Consider the following 24,783-nt stretch of genomic DNA (forward strand, 5'->3'; position numbering starts at 1 on the left):
CGTTTGCTGCTGAGGAGAGAGCTACCTTGCAAGTGCTGTTTGTCATCTCACACACCCTGACGGGCCTTGGCAGCAGCAAACCCTTATCTCCAGCATGTTGGCAAATTCGGCTCTGCGGCAGCTCCCTAATTCACCACGGCTGGGCATGGGCCAGTCTTTGTATTCCCTGCACTTTCCTTCTCCCCATTCTAATGGGCAGATTAATTTTTTAATCAGTTTGGATACAGTTTCAGCCTCAGGTGGAAAATCTTCATGCATTGCTTAAGCCTTTAGCAGTTAAAGGGGAAGAATATTGTCTCCGTCAAGACACACAGCAAGTGAAAAGCCTGCCATCTCTTAACACTATTATAATGACGTGCTTCAATAATGTTCCCCGTGGGTTGGGTCCGTGGAGTATGCCGCATGGCTTTTCCTTTCACTGGAGTCAGCTTGGGGTTCAGGTTTCACACCTACCTCTGCTTTATTTACACCCGTCTATTGTTTTGTTATTTACGTATCTTGGGTTATATAACGCAGCCGCAGCCTCTTTGCGCTTGTGTGTGTGCAGAGGCACGAAACGAATTTGCGCATGAAATGAATTTGCGCGTGTTGTGCAGGGCTACCTGCTAGGAACTTCCACGGGGATGAGCCACTTTGCGCACCCACAAGCAGCACGGAAAACTGAGCTGCAGAAGATGAGGAACTGGGTCTTTTTGAAACATTGTGGATCTTTAAAGTGTTGATGCCTTGAAGTTGTCGGTATTTTTGAAGTTGTCCGGGGGGACAGCTGAAAGCTGGCTTGCTGCCTTCGTATCACACTCACCTGCAGTTAAAATAATTTTAGTGTTTTTTGTATGATGACCACATACTATGGTCTTCTCATGAGGGTTTTGTTTGGCATTTCACGCCCCTTACCCAAAATGGATTAACGTGCTGCACTTTCATGAATTTCCCCAGAAATCGCAAACATCATGCGCCATAGCGAGCTGGCTCTATCCCTAACTGCACCCTGCTGGGGAAGACAGGAGGAGTTGTCCTTTAAAAATAAATTTTTGCGTGCTATGACTCACATAACCGTCCTTAATAGCCAGAAAGTACAAACGTCCACCGAGTTCCTGCGAATTATTTGGAGCACGCGAGACATGCGGCCTGATATGGGCGTGGAGGGCAAGTATCTGGGTTAGGCGCAGCCTCGCTCGCCCGGCTGTTGAAAACGTAATTGCGATAATTACAGGTAGAAAACGCAGCAAGCCGGAGAACCGTCTCCCCCGGCCCCCGCCGATGCCCCCGTTTGAGGGTCGCGGGGTTCCGAGGCCGCTTCACCGGGGCGCTGAGGGGAAAGGGCGGGGGGGGGAAGGGGGCGGGGCGGGCCGTGCCGCAGCCGCCGCCGCGGGGGCTGCCGGGAGCCGGCCGGTGTTATTGTCCCGCAACATGCAAATGAGACGCGGCGGGAAGCCAATGAGGCGGTCGCCGGTTGCTGCGCAAGCGCGCTAGGGGCGGGGCGGGGCTGACCTCGCCGCCCGCTCGTTCGCCGAGCGCCGGGGCCTCAGCACGCGCGGCGAAGATGGCGGCTGCGGCCGGCGGGGTGCGGGGGCGGCGCAGCGGGCACCGCCGGCTCTGACCGGGCCACCCCACGGCGCGGCGGGAGGGAGCCCGGAGGCCTTCGCGGGGCAGCGCCGGCCGGCCGGGGAGGAGGCAGAGCCCCCCTCGGGGGGGGGGGGGGGGTTGTTGGTGGTTGTGGTGGCGGCGGCGCGGAAGGCGGGGGCGCTGCCGGCAAGCCCGGCCGTGAGGGGCCGGCGCGTGGGGCGTGAGGGGCAGCGCGGGCGGCGGGGACGAGGGCGGGAGCCGGCCCGGAGGGGCGAGGCGGCCCGCGGGGGGGGGGGGGGTGGGAGGGCGAGGGGCCGGGCCGAGGAGGGGCAGCAGCGCGGGCCGGCGGAGGCTGAGGCGAGCCGGCCGGCGGGCAGGGGAAGAAGGCTGGCTCCCCGCGGCGGGCGCTGGCAGGTCAGGAGGCGGCTGCGCCGGTGGCTCCCCGCGTTCCTGGCTCTCGGCTGCTGGGCGCCCCACGCCATGTTCTCGGTGCTCTCCTATGGCAGGCTGGTGGCCCGGGCAGTCCTGGGCGGCCTCTCGCAGACGGACTCCCGTGACTACAGCTTGGTGACAGCCAGCTGTGGCTTTGGCAAAGATTTCCGCAAGGGCATCCTCAAGAAAGGCATGTGCTACGGGGATGACGCCTGTTTCGTGGCCCGGCACCGGTCGGCAGATGTGCTGGGTAAGTGCTGGCACGGCCCCGCTCAGGGGTGCCGAGGCGGCTTTGGTGTCGGTGTCGCGACCTCGCCTCCTCGAGCCACACACGGCGAAGTGGCTCGGTCTTGGGTTGCAGACAAAGGAGCTGGTTCCAGCTGTAAATGTCAGCGTGAGTTCTCTTTTTTTTTCTCAGTTTCAGAAGAAAGGTCTCGTGCTCTTTGCTGCAGCACGACACCCACCTCGCTTCAGCGTGCCTCTGGGGTGGGGTGGGTGCTGGGCGTCGGGGCCCAGCCTTGGCGATTCACCTGTAGGTGCCTGTAAGGCCTAGTGGCTCTGAAAGCCAGAGAAACAGCCTGTAGTGAGTCTTGCTTTCTGTGTGCCTTTAAAGCTGAACCAAGCCCTTTGTGTATGTATTGCATTTCTACAGAAAGGATTATTGAAACAGACATTTCCTGATTTTAGTGGGTGCTGTGTCCTTGTCAAGTGAAAGGCAAAGTGACATTGAGATTGGTTTCAAATGTCAAACTTCAATTTCAGTATTTCTTCTATCCTGATTACACTCTCTGGTTTGGATTCATGTGCAAAATGAATCTTAAGGGTTCAAATTTTAGAAGTAGTGAATAATTACAGCTAATCAGTGGAATCTTCAGTTTATGAGTAGCATTGCTTTTGGCAGCGCTTGACCTTTCTCCTGTGTAGTCAAGGTTGAATTTGGCTGACGCTCTGCAAAAGTTAGTTTTCAAGCAACTGACAGAAGTAAATTTTCACCAAAACTTTGACATTAAAAGAAAGCTTCCTCTCCCCTGCCTGTTTTTTGGTTTTTTTTTTTAATTTAAAACTGGTGGGATTGCACTGCAGTATCTCATGATGTGACAATGCTTGGTGATTCTTCACAATTATGTGCTGTCATTGTAACTTGGTTGCCATTTAATATAGCTGAGATTTTTTTCAGGAAGCTGTAACTTGGTAGTAGGTAACAGTATTGCAGATTATTCTCAAGGGAGCTGTTACTCTAAGGGTGATGCTACAACTTTCAAGGAGATGTGGAAAACTGGTCAATGCATTTTAGATACTCTGCATCTTTTCTGTTGTGCCTCTTTCAGAGAAACTTTTTTCTATTTGAATTAGCTGTTGGATAACCTTACTTGAACATGTGACTCAGGCTGGCTGCCTTTAAAGTTCACACTAGGCCAGCACTGATAAATAACTGAGCAATCGGTATTTGCCCGTAAGAGAAATGCGGAATCTGCTTTACTTACGTGGACTCTTTGCATGGGGAAGCGGGTGGATTTAGACCCATTTGATGATGTTTAGGGTTTTTTGGCCATATTTGGTAATTACTATGTGTGGACCTACAGCTTGTCTATTAATTTTCATGGCAACTTGAAAACAAACAGAATTGTAATGCCACTTAAGGATCAAACAGCAAAGAAGGCTTCAGACCAGGATGTCTTGAGTACCAAGAAGAAAATAATTTAAATAGAAAAGCTGTTGTGTTCCCCCACGCCACCCAGAAAAGCTGTTTTTATGTTAGTTCTCTGTTGCTTTTTTAATATACCTACCAAAAAGCTAACACCAGTGTACATTCTGCAAACAGTAACGCTCAGGATGGGTTTTGATGCAGTCTAACTTGATGCTTTTTCTTCATCTATAGTTGTTAAGTTTACAGGCATAGTAGTTTTTTCATTGTTTCTGCTACTATGATCATCTCTGCTGTCCCTTTCTCAACCAGCTCTTCTACACTGCTGCAAAAAAGAGCTTCAGCACCAGTGTTTTCCTGCCCTCAATTCCTCTTACGCTCATCACAAATCTGAGGTTCCATACCTATTTTCTAAAGACCTTCATAAATTTTGTACTAATTTGATAACTGCCTAACTGTGCACCTCAACAAAACTGGCTGAGCTGAACTGTTGCTTTTCAAGCTTCATTTTTCACTATTAGTTTAATGAAGAGGCCCGTGTGGTTTTAGCCAAAGTGAACACTAGACACAGTAAGAGTGCTTTTAGAGAACCGTAAATTTCAAGTGTATCACTTTGAGTTAGTCTGCCCTAGTAGTCATCAGTGACAAAGCCATGCCAGCTAATTAATCTAAAATTCTTCTGTGCCAGTCTTTTCTAGAACCAATATATGGGAAGCATGCCTGTGTGGGATGGATATGGGTGTGGTGTAACAGTGAAAGAGCTACTCCCAGCCATTTGGCATGAGTGCTTGGGGATTCATTTTCTTAGGTCAAACAAAAGTTGACTAGGCAGTGTGTTTATAGCAGATACAAAAATGCTAAACAGCTCTTTTGTTATCTGTATACTGTATCGTCTAAAGGCTGAAAATTGTTAACAGTGTCTTCTAGTCCATGCTTTATCCTTTCATAGTAAGATCAACAGACAGCTTATGAAGGTTCATGTTATTTCCAGTCCTCCCATAGTTGTTAAAGGCTTGATAAGGCCTGTTACTAGTGTACTTGAATCCTTGGGGCTTTTGTCTCTTATTGCTACTTTTGTCTGGGACATACCTGTTAAGTTTGCATGTTTTGTTCCCGTTCTGAGCACAGGGAGAAAAAAGAAACTCGGAACCAGAGTGTTTCCTTTGGGATCTCTCTGAGAAAAGGAAATGGCTTTGCTACTAATACTAATCTCTAGAACTTTAATGATTCAGGCCCATAATTTCTTTGCTGCTGGTTGTACCATATTGTATCTTTCTATATGTTCGCTGTCAGTGTCTTGGTTGTCCAGATCCTCAGAATGTTCAAATATCTTCTTGAGACTTGGTAGACATTAAGTACTACTTCACGTCTGAAGGCATGCCTTTGTAACTTTTGAGGACAGAAATACTGTTTTTCAAAGCTGAAGAACAAACTCTTCAGAAAGCGACACCTCTGTTTTTTCCTAATTAACTTGTGAGTAGAATTTTTAGTGCTTAAGGAGCAAAACCAGATTTTTTTAAATGAACTTGAACACATTATATAAACATTTCGCTTGCTTAACAAAACTAAACATTGAAGCTCGTTTATAAATTTTGAGATGTCTCATGCTGGTGATTGTTTTTTCTATTGTTGGGATCTGCCTTTTCTTGCTTGTTCCTGCCTTATCAGGCTCCTGATGTCTTTGCTAGGTTTTTTTACAGATTTTTCCAAGCTGTTGCGTGACTCATTATTGAAACATTACAGCAACCAATGCACATCCCGTGACAGCATCATTTATACAATGTCTGTGCTGGGTAGAAGTTTGGGTGTAGCCAGTGTGACTTGACTAGTCTTCCAAACTATTTCTGTCCCCCAGCAGTAGTAGGAAAATGTCTGGCATCAGGGTACTGTTTGTCCACTGCAAAGTTAAAATTTGGCAACTGTTCCGTCTGCTGCAAATCTTGATTTTTAATTTTTTTTTGGAGGGGGGGTTGCTGTTGTGGGGCAGCTGGAATTGTGCTTTATTTGGAAATTAAGTTTGTCAGCAGCCTGCATAGGAGGTATGTAAAACTCTAGAGTGACAAAGCCCCTGGAATATTGTTAGTCTCACTGTCATCAAGAAAAGTAAACTACAAAAGGTAAAAGGATTTGTAGATGAAATGTCAAGGTTGTTCTGGAAACTATAGAGGAGGAAGAGATTCTTGCTTTGATGCCTGAAGGTCATATAAGACTATGTTAAGTGGTTTATTTGATATCATACCTGGTAAAGAAATTGCTGCCTTATCACAATTTATCACACTAAAGAAGGCAAGTCGTCTGCTTGCTTCAGAGTAGCCTTTCACCTACTCTCTTGGGAGAATTTAGGACATGGTAGAGGGAGTAATCAGTGATTTGAAAAAAATTGTACATGTGTCTTAGTCTGTAATAGACCAAATGAAGTTCTCTTTTTAACATGGGAGTATAAGTATTGCCATTTGTAGAGAAACTACAGATTGAGAAACATCCCATTAACAATCATATTCACCTACATTCTTGTCAATACAGCTAATCCAAATGTCAGCAGAGCTATTTTTTTAAGTAGCATCAAATGTAACCTTTAGAAACGTGGTAGCTCCCTTTCTGAGAATGAAACTAAAATCTGGTTATTCTTCTTGACCACAGTTTCTGGAAGGGCATTGCATGCAGTGTATTCTGATCAGAATTTGCAGTTGAACACCTACTTTAATTGTAAGTGCTATTGATACTTGTTGGTAGCATTGATTTCCATTCATATGCAGATCTTAGCTTGAATGAAAAGCAGGTTCTGTGAGAAATCACAGAAGGAAATAAGCAAAGGTGAACACAATACAGTAGGTGAGGCATTAATCATACCTATGCCGCAGGAAATGTTGCAAAAATCTCCCGCTGTTTACTTTGGTTCATCTGCGCTATTAATATTGTGAGCCTGAGATTATTCAGGCTGTAAGTAATTTCAGCACAGCTTGGTTGATGTCTGTCTACAGTACCTATCCCTTTTCATCATTTAAGTGCCAACTGCCAGTAGCAGTTCAGCTATGAAAGTAAGTTCCATGGTTGCTCAACACCTTGAGAGATTAAATAGTTATGACTATGTAGGGAGGTTTTCACAAAACTTTGGGAAATAAGTAATAGTTTAGTGTTTTCCTGTAGCTCCCAAAATCCACTGAACAATTTCTCAGGCTTAAATAAAACAGGTAAGAGATCTACTTGGTAAAAACCTGTTTCAGGAACAACAGTGTGTTGTAGCAGGGGAGAAAAACATAAAAGGAACTGCTGCTTTTTCCTGGAAGTAGATGCACAATTTAATGTTTCCAGTTCCTTTTTTCTCCTTAAGTTTGTTCTTCAACATCATCTCTCACTTTGCCTCTTGCTTTTTGTTCCTTCTTATCACTTAGCGAGTTACTCTTCCAGTACTTTTCTATTTCATACAAGGGTAGTTTAAGGCCTACTGTAACTTTTAAAATGGCCAGTGTGAATAAGTAATCTTTCCTTTTGTAACTAGTTATCAGTCACACACAATCTGCCTTTAGGGATTTGTATTTAGCTAGGTTATTTCTTTGTCAAAACCTGGGGGGGGGTGGGGATAAGACACCATTTGGCTATAACGTTGTGATCCCATACATGCTGCCCGTGAAGCTGCTAGGAGAGTTAATGCTGGCTTTGAGCATGTGACTTGTTTTGGATGGAGAACCTATGTAGGTGTGTGATTTATCTCATTGCTGATAAAACAAGAAGTCTTACCAGTTTATCTCAATTTTCATCTGTTGACAAATACTAGGTGCTGTATTTCAAACTTGTGTAGTGCATCACGTTGCACTTTGTTACCGTTTTAGCCTTTCTTCTATATTTGATGCAAAATAAATTAAGTGACAAATATATCCTTTTGATGTTCTTTCATCAGTGATTCATTGCTAATTCAGGTAAGGATCTCAAGAAATTGAAAGTTCAGTAGGATGCATGGAGTGTCTTACAAACTTAATTGTGGTTGCATGCAAAAGCAATTCCTGCTGGCACACTTGTGCCTGCCTGGTGCTTCTGTGTGAGATTATTATTCTTTGTTGATGGAAGGTTTGAGAGTATCCATCTTTCAAGAGATTTTTGGGACAGGGTGATACTTCTGGACTCTGACCATGGGCAGGTTAGTTTGCCAGCTAGCCAGAGCTTCCACTCATAATGCTATTTATGTTAAACAGGGTTTGATTAGTATTCGTGGTTTTGTTCTAAACTTTAAGCCTGTTTAGTTTATATTTGCTCTGGACAAGATATAACATCTGGATCTGACTTAGAAAAGTGTGTGGTGAAAAGCACATATTACTAGTCTTGGCACTGGCTGGCTGTTGCCTGGGCTCCTGCAGTTAACCTTATGGGTTGGCAGTCAAAACAACTTTATGTTTGCATTTCAACTGGTATTTTATCGCAGGTGCTTTTAGCATTTTGAAATAAATTTTAACAAGTTTCAGTGCCAGTATCTTCACTTGCGTGTTTTCTGTGCTGCAGCATCAGTCACTTGTGCTTTGTCTTGAAACTTCATTGCAACTGTCTCTCTATGTGAGATCTTGATAAACTGAATCTTTAAGAAGTTAGAAAGAGCCAGTGTTTGGACTGACACATGCAGCAAATATGTAATCTGGCAGTAGTATTTGTGTATTTTCCAGCAGAAGGCAATGTAGTGGAGTGTTAACTCTCAAAGATTCTGAAAGGTCTCCGTAATATAGTTAAATACTCGAGAAGCATTTATTCTTTTGAAGTAATTAATTGTGAAATTTTCAACTGCTTTATTTACAGTGGTTGTTCATCTAGCCACAGGCATTTCACTATGTCAGGTGGACACTTCTGTAATTTCTGCATAGGCTTGAATGGGGAATATTCAAAGATGTATTCTTTCTATAAAATTTTCTGATTTACTGCATAGCTTAGAAAAAAATCAAGGATTGTATACCGTTCAGTTTCAGCAATTCTTCTCAGCCATGCAGTTTGTCTTAAATGTCCAGTGATTCATATTTTGTAAGACAGGTATTTCAAGTTAAATGGTGGATACTGGAAAACAGTATTTAATGTTTTATGGTGAAATGTAAGACAATGAAAACCCAAGTAATCTTTTTCACTTGTTAAAACAGTAGTTGTTTTGGATATTTACTTTTTTTTTTTTGTCTTGGATGAAAACAAAGATAATATAAATGAATAGAGCTTGGCATTACTCCTTGGCACTGATACCGCCAATAGCAGTACCTTTGAATTTTCCTTTGGTGACAGGGGTGGGGAAATAAGCTATTACATAAAAATTAATTCATTTTTATGAGTTGAGTTTTCAGTTCTTGCTGCTTCTGGAGTTTGAAATATCTCACAAGTAGTTTTTCTCCTTGTTTGCTGTATGTATATCAAATATCACAAAGTTTTCTTAAACTTTATTCTCATTGAAATTTCATCTATTTCAGTAGCAGTTTGTTCAGTCTGTTTTAAAATCACATATTCCTTTCCCATAAAACTGTTTAGTTTATGTTGAGAATGTACAATGTAAAGATACTGTTTTTATTTTAAAACCATGCTGAAGGTAGGACAGGATGGCTGAAGATCTTAGGAAATGTAAAAATCTTCTTTTAAGGCAAAAACAGTCAAGGCGATGTTTTCTAAGTGGCACTGTGTGGTATAGGGCTTCTTGAATGTGCTTTGCCTGTGTACTGGCATTGGTCTCGACGGCAGCAGTAATTCCTGGCTCTGTGCCGATGCAGGAGGAAGCATTTGACTGCTCTGGCAGTGTTCATGAGCCATGCTTTGGGAGCCAACAAGGTCATTTAGCTTAAATTAAATGAACTGACTTACCAGTTTTTAGAGATACCGTTTAAAAAAAAAAAGAAGAGAAAGAAGAAAAAAAAACCCCAACAAACCTTTGCAAAAAAACCTCACGTTGTCCATTTTGGGCAAGATTAAGAAATAAGTGCCAGTGGTGGTATGTAAGCTAGTGAGCTGATGAGGTGGTGTGGAGGTGTTACAGTGGAAGCATGCTCCAGGGCCCGCTCATGAATGCTCTGGTCCTCTTTGCTTCTGTGCCAGCGATGGAGAAGGAATGCACAACTGTCTTGTTGATTCTTAAGCATCCAATCTGTTCTCTTAAGTATGGCACAAAGCTAAGTCAGAGGACCTACTTTTGGACTGTCTAGAGGATGATTGTTTTGGAAGGCACTGGCAGAATGCACTTAAAGCTGTTTATAGTTTGCAAAAAGCAGACGGGAAGGCAGACAGACAAAGCCATTTCATGGCTCAACATAGTATGAAGTTTGCTGCCATGATACAGATTGAGATTTCGTGCCTGGAGTAAGAAGTGAGCAAAGAAAATCAGGTGGCATACTCTTATTTTTTGCTTTAAAAATCAGAATAGGTTTTGATAATTAACCTTATCAGGTGCTTGCTGTGATGGCTTTCTTGTACTGTATACTAATGCTGTAGTGTTTCTATTTAAATATTTCCCAAGAAGACTAGTGCAAAAATGGTTTACTGATCACTTGAGAGCGCTCCGGTAACTTCTGATGAGCTTGTATCGTAGCCATCTTATGAGCCAAAAGCTTTGGGCGGTACTTGTCAAACATCATCTTTTCATTGCATTAACTCTCTTGTCAGTGAAGCAATGCTGTATTCAGCTAACAAAAGTACACATGGATTATGTTCATCCTTAAGTGAAAAAAGCCGCTCATCTGATAACTTCATGTAAAGCAAGCATCATTATCCAAACTGTCACTTGGTTTCTATTTCAAGTTCTAGATCTAGAACTTTTTCTCAATAATCTCTTATTCTAGACTTGTCTGCATGGCAACAGAAAGCAAAGGGTTAATCCAGTATTAACCTGAAGTTGTGGGACCTGTAAAGAGAGGATTAGTTTGTTCTTGAAGAAACCAGAAAAGGCATTTCCGAGAATGCCAGGGTTGCTTTTGCATGGGCTTCTTCTCAGGGTCTGGTCTGAAGAGATGAATACAGGGATCTGCCTTCCTACAGCGTTCTTCTAAGAAAGCAAACGGACAAAGCAGGTGTCTAAAAGGTTGTGCACTATTTTTGGGAGAAATCTGATTAATGTTGATAGGCTGTTCAGAATCTGGCTATAACCTCCTGTCAGATTATAGTTCGTGCCAAGGTCAGCTCTAAACCTTCCATCTCAGTTTCAGATGGTGTCCGATGTGAAGGGCATTTGTAGATGAGGCAAACTTAGTTTTACCTTCTCAGTCAAATTTTCCTGCCTTTGCTAATAGCAGCATTTTTTCTGGAGGCTGTTGTTCTTCAGCACAATCTGAGCTCCGAAATTGGCTCATCGTGTTTTTAGCATGAACATACTATTTTAGCTTTATACGTTATGGAAACCTGAGCTTGAAATGGTTAGTCCTTACATGCTGAGGATCAAAAAGATTTTTGGAAAAATTTCCAAGTAGAAATATTTTTATCTCAGACAGTATTTTACTTTTGTCATTAGGACCAGTTGAGGAAGTTCAAAATACTTTAGCCAAATGGTCAGTAGACTATCATATCTGCTGCTTACCTCCCTCTGACCACCCCCCTTTTCTGTGTGTGTCTTTGCTATGTGTCTCTGCGGTTGCTCAGAAGCTTCCCAAGCTTTGGCAGAATTTGTTTAATTCTATGATACCTGGGTTGTTTTGAATAAATGAATGAAAATTGGCTGGATCATAGTCAGTTTTCATTCTCTTGCTTGGCTGAAGCTGTAAGCAACAAACTATCCTTGGAAGGGGCAGGTCCCAGCATTGTGTTGGCTACATGTTTTTTTTGAATACACTTTTAAAATGGAAGTCTAGTTTCTACAGAAATTGGTATTACCAAATAGAAAGGATTATTCTTCACATGAGCAAGTAGCTTGAGAAAAAACTTTGGACCGCTGAATAGCAGGGAAGAGTTTTTTATAATTTCTGTACTAATTAAGATCTTAATAACCTTCACAGTTAAAATTAATAAAAACTCTTCTTCCTTTTTAATGGACTAATCAAATGTTAATGTGATTGAATCCCCCTCTTCCCCTTAAATTCCCCATTACTTGTTCTCTAGTGAAGTCAGCCTCCTCATAGAGTTCTCAGCATTAGACTTTTACCTTCTCTTCAGCAATTCAGATTATATTTAGAGATTTGTCTAGGAGCTGATGTCAGAAGTTCTTACAAATGCTTAGAAATATTTTTGTCATCAAAAATGTTGTTAAGCAGGTGCTATGTCCTACTTTTTAGTTACTGAATGTCCTAAGTGATGGCAAAAATTAAAAACCTTGTTTCAGAAACCATTTCTGTTCATATAACTCTCATTTTCTGTTTTCTTCTAGGGGTAGCAGATGGTGTAGGTGGCTGGAGAGACTATGGGGTTGACCCTTCTCAGTTCTCAGGGACTCTAATGCGAACATGTGAACGTTTAGTAAAAGAAGGACGGTTTGTACCAAGCAATCCTGTTGGGATTCTCACCGCAGGTTATTGTGAGCTGCTGCAGAACAAAGTACCTTTGCTTGGTAAGAGAGCAAAAATATATAAATTGGATCTGTGTTGTATGTTATCTGGTCAAGGTTGCTTAAATCTGTTGTCAGCTTCTACAACAAATTTGCAGGCAGTTATCTTCTCTTAATTAACCAAAAAAGGTAGAAATGTAGTTGTCTTGGTAGCATCCTTATTTTCTCTTCTATGTTTAATAACTGTTTTGATTCATTCAATAATGCGGGGAATGTTTGTGTGTGTGTATATTTTTTATATATATATGTAAAAAAAGGCAAAGAGCCTTTATGTGTGAAGGGTGGTAATTCACCAGTGCTTGTAGAGAGTTTGCAAAATGAGTTTTGCAGTAGAATACGTTATGACTTGTGCACTCATTCTCTCTGTTATATATGTACAAGTAACTGTTCTCCCTTGAAAACTCTTGATGGTTGGTTGTGGCTTTTCGCTTAAGCTATGCAAGCAAAAATATTCTCTGACGATAACTGGATGCAGTTCTGTTCATTCCTTGCCTTACTGCTCCTGTTGCCTTTTATGTCCAATGAACTTTAACTTAATTGGTTGACTTAAGTAGTTTATATCATACAATCACTGGTACTGTTTATTATTTTTATAATTCTTTGTGGGGGATTCATTACAGATTTTTTTGAAAGCAAACTAAAGTAGATGCTTAGCATATTCTGTGTCAAACTTGATTTTAGACAGGGCATCCAGCTGCCTTGGGAGTGGTGAGCAGATAGAGAGGCAACATTTGACCTCAACTGACAACCTTGAAAATGGAATACTTTTCTAAAGGGCATGTGACCTTTTGTGCGCCACGAAAGTGTTACTGTGCACGATACGCGTGCTTCTCACCTGACCTTAAACTTCTGTGCCAGAAGAGTGCTGTGTAAGCTATATTTAACTTGTCTGCTGAGCTTCAGAACAGATGTTCTCACATTATATGCCTAAAGAATAGGTTCAAACCTCAGAAGTGACCTTAAGTATCACTAAAATAGCAGTGGTCGGTAATTACATTAGGATTTTGTGTTTGATAGTGCTTATTTGTGCAAAGCAGATGTAGCTCTAAGTGATCTACAAAGTGGGCCACTGGTGAGAGTGCTCACAACGGCTTTGCAGACGGACACAGCCCTGCTTGGCTTGACCTTTCGAATTCTGAAAAGCAGCATATGCTGAGTCACAAGATCTGCATTCCACACATGGCCTCCTAGTTACACTCTGCTAATAGAGTTAGAATTTGAAACTAATGATACTTAGTGTTTCTCCTTTAACAGAGAACAGTATTTTTAGAAGGAGAAATAAACCCCTGGAATTACCACAGCAATGAGCATTTAGAGTTTATTTAAAATAAAGCGAAGGGAGAGGACTTCATTAAGGAGGATTCACTAGGCAGTAACTTTTTCTTGCTGTTGTGCTTTAAGTCTTGATACTTAGTTCATCAGAATTGAACCTAGCAAATATTTTAAAATAAAACTGAAATGAGAGGAAACTGTGCTATTTATTTAAAAATTATTTTTGTATTGCAGAACAACCTTGGATGCTGTCACATCTAAAATCTGAATTTTTCTTAAGATACTGCTTTGACTTACCATTCAGTAAGAGTGGAGAAGGTCCTGTATATTCACTAGAGAACAAATTAAGTGCAAGTGTATTGCAGAGAACTCCCTGTATTAGGAAGGGAAACATCTGGAATAGGTGATGCCTAGAGCCAGCTGGACTTCTGCACTAGCAAGCCTTATTGTAAGCTTAGCTCATTGCAAGCTTGTGGTCTGTCCAGCATGTAGCTGTGCTTGGAAACTTCTGCTGGAAGAACATTAGGATAGAAGATGACTATTCACTGGCTGATGATACGGGGACTTACGTTAGAGGCAGAAGTCAAGAAGAAATGCTTTAGCTGTGTTTCACCCTCTTCAGGAATGAAAGTTCTCTTGGTGGATGTGCTATCCTGTTTGCAGAAATTGTGATTGCTGTTTGCTGTGAAGGACTTAGTCTGTGGATGGGTATCTCTGCAATACAGTTATTTTTGTGGCCTGCAACCAAACACAGTTGGTGGCTACTTCCCAGTGAATGAATCAAGAATTCCTCAGTGCCCTCAAGCATGGCTGGGATAGTTCTGAGCACGGTTGACAAGTAGATATGTTTCTGTTCTGTCTTACTTTAATCAAATAGTATTTGTCTCTGAAACGTGTTTTCTTTAAACTTGTGAAGTTAGTATCCTGAAGACGTGACAGGATTATTATTTTTTTAAACATGAAGATAGCTTTCCAGAGCCATACTATGAAGAAAAGCATTTTAATGTTCTGACAAGAGTAATGCAATAATACCTAATACTTAATTGCAAGCAGTTCTTTACTTGGCATGGTTTATTTACAGCTGATGAGTGAAACTGTGTGGAGAGCACCCAGCATTGTATGGATGCTACTAGAATCCTATTATCTGAATGATTTCGGAATTTCAGTATTTTATGTGACTTCTGTAAATCCAGTCCTATAGCAGAATGTGCTGACATATGTTGGGATGGAAAACTGTAAATAAAGTGGAACAAAACAGGTATTTGTCAGCATAATGTGTTTACCAAGATCAAAGCAGGAAAAGTTAGTTCTATACAAAAATCATAGTTTGTGTTGCAAAGATTTCTAGCATTTTGCTATCTTAGTGTATATTAATTTTGGCATTATTGAGTATTTCCATTTCTCCTGATTTGTAAGCTTTGATAAATATTTGAATAATTGGACTATGAATCAAATCGGTGAAAGCATAGGCAATTTCTGTAAGGCTGACTCCAGTTACCATGTTCTCTTTCCAGGAAGCAGTACAGCTTGTATAGTAGTTCTGGACAGAACAAGTCATCGTTTACATACAGCCAACTTGGGAGATTCTGGATTTTTGGTAGTCAGAGGAGGAGAAGTAGTACATCGATCTGATGAGCAGCAGCATTACTTCAACACTCCATTCCAACTGTCAATAGCTCCACCGGAAGCAGAAGGAGTTGTCTTAAGTGACAGGTAAGATGGGAGAGGATCTTAAATTTTTAATCTGTGTATGTGATCAACTCCCAAAAGGTTGCAGTTTTGCTGCCATGGTGCTCTTTGTATAGTGCAGCGTAGTGTGTGGAGATTTAAGCACGTATCCAATCAAAGGGTCTTTTACCTGCCTCCCTGTCTTTAGGTAATGTGAACATTTCTTACCTTGTAATTAAACTTTGTACACTGTTGCACAGTCTGAATTTATTGGGCTAATGGTTATTCATTTGTGATGGCATATTCCCATAGTCTGTGGTGTGCACTAGGCACGTTCTGATCTGTGGAAAGATGTTGCTCAATAAAGCTGCTGTGATAAAACTGCAGCTGGTATATGTGCCGGTCATCCTGCATGAGTGCCTTGTCTTACCAGTAGCATTTGTTCCCAGTCCCTGTCTGTACTCTCTTGAGACTGGTTTGGAGCACGCTAATTTAGATATCTTGGCAGTGAGGTAGCAAGTACTTGAAGAATAGAGCAGAGGGACATGTGACTAACTTGTGTTTCCAAATAGCTGTGTTTCCCGCAGCATATTGTATTTGACCAAAACGCACAAAAAACTCTTTGGCGGAACACTGAGCTGGGAAATGAGAGTATTAGGAAAGGACAATCTGTTCACAGAAATTAGTTGTTTCAAAGACAGACTTGTACTTGTCTTTCTCTGAGAATGTCAGGCTGATCCATCCTCTGACTTCGTGAAGTCTCACCAGAAATTTAAAAAAAAAAAAAAAAAATCAGCTTTCAAATATATATTAAAATACAGCTCTCAAATAATGGTTATACGCTCATTAAAGCGATATCCCTTTTCTGAATACAGGAAGATGATAAAGGATCCTCAGCATACAGGGAATGCAATAGGCATCTTAAGTTTTTGATACAAGGTTTGGACTTGATGATCTCAGGGGTCTTTTCTGACCTAAATGATTCTATGAAATATCAAGGCTGATGCAGTAAGGGTTATGACTTTAATGCCAAAATAGATGTTTTTAAAATGTTGGTTAAATTGTTGAAACTCCTGACCATTCTTGCATGTGGTTTTATTACTTCATCATAAGACTGCAGAGAGGAAGCTAGGGTAGAACTCTGAAATTAGAACCCTTAAATAATCTAACCTCTTTATTAGACTAAAATTAAATGAATGATTGAGATTCCAGAGCTCTAAAAATCTTAATTTTTCTGAGATTCTATGTCATCCATGGGAAGACAAAAAACAAGCACAGGGATAATTGATAATGTCCAGTGGAAGTCAGGAAAGCAGAGTAGTCTGAGTCATCACACAATAAGGAAAGTGCAAGATAAATGAGCTTCCACGCTTCAATTCTGAATCATGATTATAGCTTTCTGGCTAGTTTCTGCGCTGTTCTTGACACTAATTAGTACTCATGGATGTTGTCTAAATGCTTTTCCAGTACTTTTTTTATTTGTTGTCCCAGTAAAATGTTAAATTTGGCTATATATGGGACTACGCAGGCAATCTTAACTCTTTTAACTTTGCTGCAACTACAAATCCGATGAGCAAAGCAGCTCTTTTGCTTTTTGGCATAGCCAAATGGCATGGGATGCAGCAGTTTCTTCCTTTTAAAGACCCCTGAAGAATGTTTAAAAATGAAGCGTTTGTCATTATGCTGCTTCTGAGAATCAGATTTTGCAGCAATATTCATGGCCAAAATAGATATTTTCTCCTCTCGGTATTGTGTAATGTATTAGACGTAAGTAGACCAACTGGCTATGGCCTCCTGGTAGCCATTTCAGACACCTTTCATCTTCCATTGCATTAGAAAGTGATTCAGAATCCGTAAGTGTTTCAGCTGTTCCTGTTATGAATTGTCCTTTCAAGTGTAGCCCTCTTACATATTTAAGATGAGTGAGAAGGAAGCCCAGAGCTGCCATTCTACTTAATGGTTTCCATGGAGATACACTTGTGAAGCAGATTAGTTTGCAGGATTGTTCATCTGGGAATTTTAAATGCAAATCCTTTGTGTAATAGCTGGAACATTACCTGTTTACAATCACAGTTCTTCTGTTGTAGCTTTCTTGACAAGCCGTCCTGGTGCAAAAGCTCCAGTTAGTGATTATTTCTTTCTTTTGCAGAAAAACACATAACAGTAGTGAATTACAAAAGCTGTTGGTGTGCTGGTTTGACATTGCTTGGTGTCTTAGTGAAAGATGGAGGCCTCTTCTTTAACATATCTGTCATCTTCACAGCCCTGATGCTGCTGATAGTACTTCTTTTGATGTCCAACTTGGAGACATTATTTTGACTGCAACAGACGGACTGTTTGACAACATGCCTGACTACATGATTCTGCAGGAGTTAAAAAAGCTGAAGGTAAGCATGTGTATTCTGAATCTCTCGCATCTTTTGCACTGGTTATCTGTCATAGTTACTACTATTACTTTTTAGGCATGTTACTTTTGTATTTTATATAAAAGACCCACCACAAAGTGCTACCTTTTAGAGACTTTTAAGTTAATAACCCATGTGAGCAATAGAAAGGGACATTGACCCCCAAAGTGCCATCTCTTGGATCTGCACCCAGGCTGAATCCAGAAGCAGCAGTTTGGGCATAAATTTCCTGAGTAGCAGCTGGTACCAAGTCACTAACTAGTGATGGGAGGGAGAGGAGGAAGGGGGAGATGTTCAATAGCAGGCACTGCCCTTGGCCAGCTGCTCACACAATTTTATTTTATCTGTACTTGCAGGTTGTAGATGATATACATGAAAATACAGCATTCTCTCTTGGGTTACTTGAGGGGGTGAGCTGTACACTTAAAAGTAATTTGAAGCTTTTCTGAAGGGTTATAAAACAGTAATTGTAAAGTAGTGCGGGCTGTCTGAATTGTGGGTTGTGTGTGCTTGAAAAATCTTCAATGTTCTGTAAAAAAAACTTCCCTGGCAACTTCTCTAGGTTAGCAACCACAAATGTTCTTTTGAAATAGTAAAAATACATTAAAATATTTTAATTTGGATGAGAACATTTAGCTTAAGGCTATTTACTTACAGAAAGGAAAGTGTACTTAGGAGATATCAATATGTATAACCTCCCTGAGGAAACTATTTTGTTATGAAATGCAAATAAGGTTAACATGCAGAATTACAGTGTGGTTTTAAAAAAAATTTTGCCTGCTCTTACCTGCAGCTACATAACTGAGAGGTGGTGTCAGAGAATGGGTCCTTACAAACAAAATGTGTGACAGGCCTCTGCGTATCAGGCAGACCCTTGTGTTTTCCCCCTCTCTGCACTCCCCACTATCGCTCTCTTCTCGGTGCAGTATTCAGGTCTGAAATTGAGAAGCTGTGCTGTGAAATGGAAAAAGAGAGCACAAGCTGTCACAGAGGCTTTAATCTGGTTAGCAAAGGTAATGACAGCACTGAAGGTGTATCAGCATGCTGTCATGGTTTGGAAGGGCCTGGTGGGCTGGCTGCTAACCTGCATGGCAGTTACTTGTGCTATAGCCAGATCATACCTCTGTCTGCTGTCCTCCCGCCTCCCTTTCGCTGTGCAGAGGTAAGGTTAGCCTAGGTGGACACTGGAGATGGAATTCCCGTGTGGAAGAAAGTTGAGCTCCACCTTTTGGCGTGTTTGGGATAGGCACTGAAGTTCCCTGTGAGGTTCAGCCAAAAGTTAATCATGTAAATGCCTGCTAATTCCCCAAACGGCGGGGAAGGCTCTTGACATGGCAAGGCATTTTAAAATAGCTACAAACAAAAAGAGCAGTTGCTTGTCATCTCATGTTGGTTTGAGTAAGAAAAAGCTTGGAGTAAAGCAGCAGAGTTACTGAAACAGAAAAAAAAAAAGGCACTTAAAATGCAGTCTGTAGAAAGTGTGTGTGTGCTCAATAAATTTTTTTCTCAACTAACTTTTAAACTGCCCCTTCTCCCCAAGTGTGCTTTTGTCAATTTGGGTACAAGGGTCAGAGAAGTCAGACTTTCCATTCAAGATAAAACATAATTACTTCAACAGAGCCTACTTTGTGAGGGAAGGATGGTTCTTCCAGTGTGAGCTGCTACTGTAGCTATCAAATATCCTGCTTCCCTCAGGTGAGACAGTTCAGTCTATTCTGAATATTAGCCTTCTAAGTTTCTAAATTCTGCAAATCCTCCAGAACCAAGTCTTGTAGCTGCTGGTAGGGAATAGAGGTCTGGACTTCAGTTGTGAAGATTTGCAGTTCTAACCCAAATTTGTAAAGCCTGAAAGATGGTGAGGGTTCCATTTGGAAGTGGAGGTGATAACTAGCGCCGAAATCTGTGAGAGAGGTCCAGCAGTCAGGGATCTCTAAAACTGACATGCATCAGCAAAGTGGCTACGGGTAGACTTTCTTAGAAGAATAAACTTTTTTCCTCATTAATTTAGAACTCCAACTATGAGAGTATACAGCAGACTGCAAGAAGCATTGCTGAACAAGCTCATGAGCTGGCATATGATCCCACTTACATGTCACCATTTGCACAGTTTGCATGTGACAATGGATTGAATGTGAGAGGTAAGATTTTTTCTTTTTTTCTCCTCCTCCCACTCCTGCTATCTTTGAGAAATCTTAAGCAAAGTGAAGTTCTGTTGTTCCCAGATCTGATAGAACAGAGTGCTAAGAAATGCGGTTGGCAGTAGAGCACCAAGTTAGCGTGCTGGGTTTGGCAAGGACCCCAGCTCCTGACGTAGGTCATGCCAGGCCCCGGCTGATCAGAAGCCTCCTGTGGGGAAGCAGCTGGAATGCAGAGAACTGATTTTTTTTATTTTTTTTGAATCTAATATGTACACTCCTGCCCCAGGAATCCTGCCTGATACAAGTTCTCCAGGCTCTTGGGGAAACTGTACTTGACTTGTTCCTTGGATTTAGGTGGGTGGGGGGTGGGGTGGTGGTGGTGGTGTTTTTTGTGGTTTTGTTCTTGTTTTTTTAAGGTCTTCTATTATTGATGTTTTTAGTTGGGATTCTGCTCATTCTTTTTTAGGGTTTTTTGGGGGCTTGAAATTTCTGATCCTTGTACTGTTAGCATCCCTGTCCTGACCTCTCTGTTGGTTCTACTTGCTGTGCTCTAGAACGATATTAACACCTGGCAGAGTTCAGAGTCCTATCAAACACCTTTCCCCCCCTCCTTCTTTTAAATAAATAAATAAAATTCTGCTGGTAAAGATGTTATCACTATCTCTGTATCAGGAGGACAGGATTTCCTGCAAGACCCTTAAGCATCTTTCTTAAGGGTAGAGACAATAGCTGTAAAGCTTGGGCTCTGCGTTGCTACAGAGCTCAGTCATTCAGTAATGAAACTGCAGATCTCCCGAGGCCGAAGGACTGGTTTGACTTCCTACATAACACCATCCCTCTTCTCTGAGCCGTTTCTGTAGGATTAGAGTGTCTTGCTCTAGCTGTTGAGGTTTGAAAAGCAACTACTAAAAAAGTTAAGTAGCTTTTAGAAAGAGATGCAGTAATATAGCGCTGGAGAAGATGCCAAAGAGGTGTTTGATGATTTACAGTAGAAATTCCTGAGAAGATACTGACTTTGTTGCCACTTGCTCGTAACAAAACAATGTCAGGTTTTTTGTATGTTTATTAAATAAATAGTGTGCTAAAAACCGGGCTTTCTGCTCTACTCGCTAACAACAATGTTCAAGGTTCTGTACTCCTTTTAAGCTACAGTGAGATCACAAACTATTAAAAGGAGAGCGTTTTTTTGCTGTGTTAAATGTCATTGCTACCCTCTTTTGCATTTTGGAAAGGAGGTAGAGGGAGCAGAGTTCTTGTGCCTACACAAAACAAGTTTTTGAATATTTAAACTTTTTTTTTAAAGAGCTTTCCATGGGGGAATGTCACAGGTTATAAGAAGATGACCCACTGTGGTTTGAAGAAATAATTTTACTTTTCTTATATTACAGGGGGAAAACCAGATGATATCACCGTCCTTCTTTCTATTGTAGCCGAGTATACAGACTGATCTGCCCAGAGTGTCAGCTTCTGACGTTTTCGTTATCCCCAAGCTCCTAGCTTCACATGTACGGTTTCCTGCTGGCAGGATTGCTTTCTTCCTTCGCAGCTGATCTCAGCAGCCGGTTCTCCAGCTCGTTGCCCGTCTTGAGATGCAACTGAAGTCCTTGTTAAGAACCACTCTCGTAGTACACTGGTCTCTGTCTGCCAGCAAGAAATGAAGAAGCTCAAGGCTTGAAGCATGTCTTTTCAGAGCTTAGTCATTGTCCTTAAAAGGGGGAGATCAATCCCACGTCGTTACTGCATTTGAAATGTGACTTACTTTCAAAGGAGTAGGATTGGTTTATCATCTTTCAAACTAGATTCAGTAGATAAAACCTCTACAAGAGGGCATATTACTCTATTTACTAGAAACGTTCACTATTCATTAAAGGGTATGTTACAGAACACAGTTTCATAAGCATAGTCTTGTTACAGTGGTAGCTGAGGTTTTGTGTTTCTAAGCTCCAGTTTTCAGGAGATTTGTAACTGCTGTAAACATTCTGCTCTTGCCATACATGGTGTCAGCCTAGGAGCCTTTTCTAGTACAAAATTTCAAAAACCATATTTAGTTCAAATTATATGGATGCAAATGTGTTTTGTGATTTCAGGTGCTTAACTGTGATCTTAAAAGTTCTGCAGATCATTTGTCCGTAATGGGCCTGGTATCTGGATGTTTTGGGTGTGGATAATTTTTTTTTTTTTTTTTTTACAAAAATTTTAACTCTGTTTCAAAAAGCCGAGCTGGCCAAAGTTGAGGTCCTTTCAGCATTTTAACCCATCTCACCAGTGCGGGCTGATATGGCGTAAATGCTACAGTGGGAGGTTGCACAAAGAACAGATCATCCTCAACTCTGAACGTCTTCACTTTTGGTAGATAATTCTGTTGTTAATGAAACATAATTTGTGTTAGTAATTGCCATTCTTGCTTGTGTAGAACAGAATATGCTGCACCAGTTGAAGTCCAGTTGATCCTTATCTTTCTGACTCTCAAACAAGCACCTCTTTGATTATGCTGTGGCAGCAGCAGTTAAGTGCATAAATGGAAACTATTAATGAATAATCAGCAAAACTTACATTTCAGTAACTAAAGTTTAGGGTTTTTGGAATGAACCTTAATGATGTTTACAGTTATCTAACAGCCACTTTGCAATATTACATTTCCTTTTGAATTACAGTAGCTTATATTTGTTCCCCCCGTTCCAGCAAGCTTTCCTTTTTCTTTCCCGAGGTTCATACAAAAAGCTGATAGCTGTAAAGATATATATATTTTTGGTCAGTTTTTCATTAACTTTTTTGCTGGTAGAAAAGTATGTAGAAATAAATTAAAGCCATGTTTTTATATATAAAAAGTCGGGTAATGTTGCTGTTTAGGTGAGTGCAGTTAAACTTGGTCAGTAAGTAATCTTACCTGCTCTCAAAAGGAGATTTTTACTACCTGGTTTATTGTATTAAAACTGTTTAAGTTTGAGGTTACCTCAACTTGTTTAAAGAATTTTTGTGGACTTGTACTGTATATTTGCGTAACTATGTTAAGCTTTTATTTAAGGTCATTTAACATGTACCATGTACATGTCATTTTACTATATTTCAATGCATCATGCTTGTAACAGGCATTTCATTTATAATAAGAGTAAGTGATTAATTTGGAAGCTCTTCAGTAATTTATCTGCTATTCCTAAATTGGCATAATGTTAGCTATCTATTTTAAATCACCTTGTAACTACTTGTCAAAATGCCTTAACTACCCGAACTTGACCAAAATATTATTTTGGTGAGGGTATGGGGAGGATTATATTAATGAAGAAAAATTAATTAGTTTTGCGATCCATGGAGCAGTGAGTGGTGGATAACTTTGCACAAATTGTCAGTCCTTGTTGTTTTTTAAAATTGAACAAGCTGTGTCTAGCTGTCTCATTAGAAGGAATGTATTCACGCTGCAGTATAGGGCTTTGTTTCTAGCATTTGGGAGGGGCATTTCTCTCTCAAATCTGGGCGTCTTTACATTTTATTCTCCAGTATTCACTGTCACGCTTCTTGATTAGAGCAGATTTGATCAATGATTCTTTCCCTTGAACTTACCTTAAAATGATGCCCCTGCAGACCTGGACTGTGTTGTAGTCTGACCCCTCGTTCTCAGCAAGCTCATCCCCAGCCCTCGTTATTCCCCCCACCCCCCACCCCTTCTAGAACTATACATTGGGAGATGTATGCGGATCAGATAGATGAGTACAGCGACGGTGCTTACCCCTGCGGGAGGTGTTGTATGCGCTGTACTCCACCGCTGCTGGGCTGGGGTCTGGAATCCCCAAGCGAGCGGAGATACTCGGCTGGCTTCTCTGGAGCTGAACTGTGCTGCCTGGCGGCATGGTGCCGAGCCTGGCGCTCTGTTAAAGCCGTTCTTAGCTGAGCAGTATCAACAAAGCCATTTGCCTCATATCACATTGTGATTTTTTTTCTTTTTTTTAATAAAGAACAAATTTGGATTTTGTTTTGCAAATCATGAGATTATCCCTCACCGGACACACCAAAGACCAGTAAAGCTTATAGCTTTTCCATCTGTTTATAAAGCAATACTGTATTATAAAGAATTGATATTTTTATCACATGCTTGATTGTTTTTGGTTTTGGTTTTTTTTTTTTTAAAAGATGTGCACTCAACATATCAAACCTAATTTCTTCCTATGAACTTAAGCTGTCTGCGCACAACCAATTTTTGGAAAAGGAAATGACAGGGCCCATACTATCAAAATAATTTTAAATGATGCATGAAGCAGTAACACTTGCTAGGAATTAGATTATTGTGACTATTCATGAACGAGGCATACAAGAGAGGTGTGCTGTGAAATGGAAGTGTGTGCGAGTGGAGCACAGGTTGGCTTTCAGCTGCTGCAGAAGATGTGTGTGTGTGTTATCAGGAGCAGCCACCTGAAGGAAAAGGAAGAGTTTTACACACCAGTAACTGCGTAACATCACAGGACTGGCAGGAGCTGGGATTTCTGCAGCAGCGTTACTAGGTATTTGGGTAATACAGGGCTAAGATGTGGTGAATTGGAAAAACTCTGTGGTTCCTTGCTACTTTCATGGCTATCTTTGGGAGACCTGCAACATACAGTTTCACTCTAAATGTACTTTCTTTGTGTTTATGAAGAAGGTATGGCTGAAAAAAAAACCAAAACCCACAAAAAACCAGATTTTGGGACCAGTTATGACTGAGTCAGGGAGAAGGGAGAGGCAAAGGTCTGGCAGAGACGTGAAGGATTTTGTGATGGAATCTCTGTCTCTCAGTAATGGACATCCTTTCTCCAGGGAGAAAACTCGGTTGATTGTGTAGAAACTGACTGTATGAAGTAGTTTCTTACAAAGATAGCTTAAATAAATAACGAAGCAAATCTGAGTCTGTATCTAATGAGGATGCTTTTTTGTTGTTGTTAAAATGAGACTATCATCTATGCTTACCTAAGAGGCGATTATGTGAATTTCATGTCTGAGGTATAACTTATGCAGGAATAGTTCTGTAAATACATTTAAATGAATTGTAAAGATATTTAATAAATATAGTATTTATACTAAAATGTGTTTTTTAAAGTAAAGTTGATTGCACCAACTCTGTTAATGCAGTGATGCACCAATACTTGGGGTGTTGGGCTCTCATTTAGAGAAGGTGTATTAGAGCGACACTATAAAACTCGTCTGTAACAG

The 24,783-nt window shown here is 41.0% G+C and overlaps 1 protein-coding gene across 1 annotated transcript; it reads left to right on the forward strand.

Moving 5' to 3' along the window:
• Positions 1-1,865: 1,865 nt before the first annotated feature.
• Positions 1,866-24,259, forward strand: PPTC7 (protein phosphatase targeting COQ7). Its single transcript, XM_075041261.1, has 6 exons — positions 1,866-2,248; positions 11,946-12,125; positions 14,909-15,107; positions 17,326-17,449; positions 19,476-19,605; positions 20,994-24,259. The coding sequence occupies exons 1-6, from the start codon at positions 2,047-2,049 to the stop codon at positions 21,050-21,052; spliced, it is 894 nt and encodes a 297-aa protein (XP_074897362.1). The 5' UTR covers positions 1,866-2,046; the 3' UTR covers positions 21,053-24,259.
• The last annotated feature ends 524 nt before the right edge of the window (positions 24,260-24,783 follow it).

This window comes from Buteo buteo, chromosome 11 (genome assembly GCF_964188355.1).
Source record: "Buteo buteo chromosome 11, bButBut1.hap1.1, whole genome shotgun sequence".
Classification (NCBI taxonomy): Eukaryota; Metazoa; Chordata; class Aves; order Accipitriformes; family Accipitridae; genus Buteo; species Buteo buteo.

Bases quoted from the DNA above. Each gene is read 5' to 3' on its own strand.
- PPTC7 (XM_075041261.1), top strand. From the start codon at position 2,047: ATGTTCTCGGTGCTCTCCTATGGCAGGCTGGTGGCCCGGGCAGTCCTG. The intron at 2,249-11,945 runs GTAAGTGCTGGC...GTTTTCTTCTAG, and splicing joins CCGGTCGGCAGATGTGCTGG to GGGTAGCAGATGGTGTAGGT. The intron at 15,108-17,325 runs GTAAGATGGGAG...TCATCTTCACAG, and splicing joins GGAGTTGTCTTAAGTGACAG to CCCTGATGCTGCTGATAGTA.